Source organism: Triticum aestivum, chromosome 6A, assembly GCF_018294505.1.
Source record: "Triticum aestivum cultivar Chinese Spring chromosome 6A, IWGSC CS RefSeq v2.1, whole genome shotgun sequence".
Lineage (NCBI taxonomy): Eukaryota > Viridiplantae > Streptophyta > Magnoliopsida > Poales > Poaceae > Triticum > Triticum aestivum.
Genome location: NC_057809.1, coordinates 482,080,962 through 482,085,556, shown reverse-complemented (window position 1 = coordinate 482,085,556; position 4,595 = coordinate 482,080,962). Strand labels below are relative to the sequence as shown.

General features: G+C 42.9%; 1 protein-coding gene across 1 annotated transcript; it reads right to left on the bottom strand.

Annotated features, from left to right (window-relative positions):
- Positions 1 to 380: 380 nt before the first annotated feature.
- LOC123128001 (bifunctional dTDP-4-dehydrorhamnose 3,5-epimerase/dTDP-4-dehydrorhamnose reductase) lies at positions 381 to 4,274 on the bottom strand. Its single transcript, XM_044547888.1, has 2 exons — positions 3,610 to 4,274; positions 381 to 1,175 (listed from the first exon to the last, which is right to left on the bottom strand). The coding sequence occupies exons 1-2, from the start codon at positions 4,057 to 4,059 to the stop codon at positions 723 to 725; spliced, it is 903 nt and encodes a 300-aa protein (XP_044403823.1). The 5' UTR covers positions 4,060 to 4,274; the 3' UTR covers positions 381 to 722.
- Positions 4,275 to 4,595: the final 321 nt, after the last annotated feature.

Genomic DNA, 4,595 nt, shown 5'->3' with positions numbered 1-4,595 from the left:
TGGAAGTGAGATTTTCGCTTTGTCCATCCAAACACTAGATTTGGCATTGAAGCTCAATATCAATGTCTTGAGATATTTGGCATTGAAGCCAATACAATGCCAAGCCTTTCAATATCTACATCCAAACAAAGCAAGGGACAGACATATCATTTGATGCATAGGATAGAATTTTTTTAACTGAATTGGACTAAAGTTTTTTTTCCTTAGAAATGTGAAGGCTGTTCCTATCCTACTTAGGAATAGGAATCCATTCCTACGAACTAAAGTGCTTCAAATCATTTTTTTCCTACAAAATTCCTATCCTCTAGAATTCCTACAAAATCCGTATGAACCAAAGGAGGACTCAATTTATTAGGAACGAGCTAGCAGGCAACAACATATTGCAGGGTCCAAAGCAATCTCCTACTGAACTTTATAAAAATGATATACTCCAGTTATGTGATACAATACAACAGAGGAACTTGCTCCTCACTTGGTCCATCTCCCACCGTATTCATAGGATACAATAGTAACACCATGTAGAGTGTTCTGTGTAACAATCTGATAATGGCAATGGGTGTGACTTCCTACGAGAAACTATCTCCTGCAACAACAATGCCTGCACAGGACAGGGACAGAATAAAACACCATGCATGCTTATTGGATTAGCACCGGCGAGCGATATAAATGTATGTCGAACAAATAACATCAACATAAGGCTCTGTGCAGACTGCTCCGTTTGGTCAAGCCTTGGACGTCTTCTGATTTGGTTTGAACACGTTTTTTATCAGCGACTCCTTGATTGACAAAAGTTCTGGGAACTCGGTCTTCAATTTAACAGTGTCAAGTTCATTGTTGCTCCTCGGTGCAACTATGACCTTGGCTTGCTCCTCCAAGTTGAAGTTCTTCCAGGAGAAGTTTGGGTCGATGTAATCTCTGTACATCTCCAGTATCTCATTGTGGCTCACCACACCAGGATTAGTGAAGTTCCAGATTCCGGTGAGGTTTCTCTTCGCCATCTCGATTGAGATGGGAAGAAGTTCATCCAATATTGTCATTGAATTTGGGATATCCACAACCTTGTCATACCGGGTGATCTTTGTGATGAAATTGCGAGGATTGGACAGATCAGATGAAATAGGCATCCTTACACGAAGGGTGCACACGTTTTCGTAGTTTTTCAGCAGTTCCTCAACCTATTAGAGGTAAATGTTAGTTTCACTGTGAAATACTTCTTCTAATAACATAATTAAAAGTAGCAAACTATCATGAAAATAATGGTAATACTCACACATACGAACAATGGCACAATTAACTGGGTATATTTTCACAAAAATCTGCTCTCTGTGAGATTAAATCAGGTGTTCTTTTGAGTCATAGGTTTGCCTAATCGAGCTTTATCTATGTAGAAACTTTTTGTTATCATAAATACCTATGATCATTTCAATATTCAATGGATGGTAAGTTCAGCATTTTAGGGTCCAACGCTAACTTCTTTGGAAGTAAGACTTATTGGTAAATCATGATGATTAATCGAGGATGAATTTGGCTAAGTAGAAATGTAGAATATTAACAGGCTTTTCATGTTACTGTTGATGCCAAATAAGAAAAACTAGGATGGCTAATGCAATGGCCATATATTGGATAGTTATCACTCTTTTCAAAATCTTCATCTACATGACATTAATTATTATTTTCCAATTTTGAATATGTTTTTGAAGGGTTTTGCTATTTGTACGACGATTGAGAAATAAGGTATAATTAGGTTAGATTTCATGATTCGTTCGTGTGCAGAAGTGATGAAACACTCAATTTTAAGCTATGAAGTCTAAACAGTGCAATTTTAATTGTTTTGAACTAATTGTTATGCACCCATGTGACACCAAAAGGCAACATCTCTGAAAAACATACTGTCCGTTTATCATATGAACCATTCTCCCACTTCCAGTTAGTTCCTTTAGTGTCAAGGGTATCTTAATAATTGTCCTCTGCGAGTATCACCCGTAGAGTATATGTATATGTCACCACATAATTTTAGCCACTCTATCAAAACAAAATGAACAATCCTCTAGTCCATATGAAGATGATGTAGCACAAAAGAAAACACTAAAAGAAAGCAACATCAAAGAAACAGGGTTTCTTGAATAATATCTACAATTGCATGCCTATAGCTGTTCAGTTCTTTCCTAAGTTCCAGAACATCACACACTATTTTCTGATAGTGCACAGGGCATCCAGATCATGGAACCAGTCTATCCAAACGATGTACATTCAAATACTTGAACTGCTTATATTTTGTGTGGCACTGTCAAGTACTCCCTCCGTCCTAAAATAAGTGACTCAACTTTGTACCAACTTTAGTACGAAGTTAGTACAAAGTTGAGTACAGTACAAAGTTGAGTCACTTAATTTGGACGGAGGGAGTAAAAGATAAGGAATCCAATTTGACAAGGATCCTGCTAACAAAGGTCATCTTTTGCTTTCAAAATAAGCGCCTGCTTTCCAAGATAGGTGCTCATGGCATTCAGGCAGTTGACAGAAGACATACTTGTCAACAAACTCTTGGACAATAAACACACTTCCGTACTGCAAGCCCAAGTGTCTTAACTTTAATTACCTACAGGCTAAAAGCACATCGCAAACAATAAGGTATGAGTGTATGCCCAATAACTAGACTCTAGCTTGGGCCTAACATCACTCTTTTCGTTGGTTGGGCCTAACATCACTCATTTCATTACTATCATGTACAATTTCCGCCGAGCGTAAACATTCAGTTGGTTCATTTTGTATTGCAATATTTTTAATCTACAGTAGTCCATGTTTGTCCTTCTTTTATCCAACCAGGGTAGCAGTAGCACAACAGACCCTTCTCCATAAAATATGCTACTACATCAGATCATGTTGGTTTTGAGTGTATTGTATTTATAAATTGTGATTCAAGAATTTAAACGGCAAATTTACAACACCAATACAGCAAACATTCTAAAATAAGATGAAATGACTTCGGCAACAATCACCTAAGCACAGAACATGACTAAGATCTAATAACAGAAATAATCGATGCAGGATGTTTACTCGATCGAAATTGCTAATTACTTTGCATAATCAAAATTGGTAAGCTCGGGGAAGTGGGCTGTACAAATTCAAAGAAGCATGCAATTATCAATACACCAAACTAGTGTGCATGGATGGGGGAAACCAATTAGAGTACTCCGACAATTCAATGAGACCCCATAACTTGCTCCAGTAAGTAAGCATGATTTCGTTGACTTTATTTAAATTAAGTCAACCGAAGCTAACACCATGATCAGCATCTTCAATGTGACGATGACAGAGAAATTAGGGGTGTTCAGCAAATCACGCCGGATCTAACCAAACGATGGTCAATGCAAATTACCAAATCTCTCTTAAGGCCTTCTTAACTACATACAGATCAATGGAATCTCAATCACTGGCAAGCCATATTTCCCTCCATGATCACACCCCTCGTTTCAAAGTTTCAGCGTGCAATCAGGCATTGACATTATAAATCGAGCAAAGCGGCTCCGATCTATTTCCACTTTGCCATTCTAGAGAGAATTCTACGGACAACCGGAGCTTAAAGCAAGGGAGAATGGGTACACGGCATACCATGGCCTTGGTTTTGGAGTAGAACGATCCAACGAAGTTGGGAGTGTCCTCCTCCTTGAACCCGACCCCCGAGCCGAGCGGGTGGCCCGCGTCGTACTCGAAGATGCAGCCCGTGGCGTAGTTGATGAGCACGAGGCCCCGGGCGCGGCAGACGTCGGCGAGCGTGAGCGTGCCGCAGACGTTGGCGCGGATGGTCTCGACGCGGTGGGTCTCGCACCAGTCGACGTTGGGGCGGCCGGTGACGCCCGCGGCATTGAAGACGTGGGTGGGCGCGACCTCGTCGATGTCGGCCTCGAGCTGGGCGCGGTTCTCGAGCCGGCCGGCGCCGTAGGCGAAGGGGATGCCCTGCGCGGTGCAGAGCTGGCCGAGGAGGCCCCCGATCCAGCCGGTGCGGCCGTAGATGAGGAACTTGAGCACCGGCGGCGAGGAGCCGTTGGTGGAGGCCGCCATGGCGAATCGGCGAGATCCGGGAGGGGAGTGGAAATGGGGGAGTGGTGGCGAGATCGAGATGGAGACGAGATTGGGGCGGGATTATAATAGGGAGGCGGGCTGATATTCTCTGTCCCCGCGGGTGATCCCGGGTGACGGAGCACCGACGGTGACGCTGCAGCGCTGTCCGGTCCACCGTGATCCCTACTGGTTTATGCATTGCAAGGGGGAATGCCATCCACCGACGACGACAGGCTGTTTCAGTGAGTTAAACTGCTAATTAAGCTTCTTCGTTTTTTATATTGCCCACGTGATTTTGTGGTTGGAGAGGAGGCCTAGGCGCGGATCCCTACTTTAGGCGAGACGTGTCCCGCCGTCTGAATTTGAGGGGTGGAGCAGGAAAGTTTAGACACCCGTTGCGAATCCCTACTTTAAGCGAGACGTGTCCTGCTGTCTCAATTTGAGGGGTGGAGTAGGAGAGTTTGGACATTTGTTATAAATCCCTACTTTAGACCAGACGTGTTTGGCCGTCTCAAATTGAAGGGTGGAGTAACAAA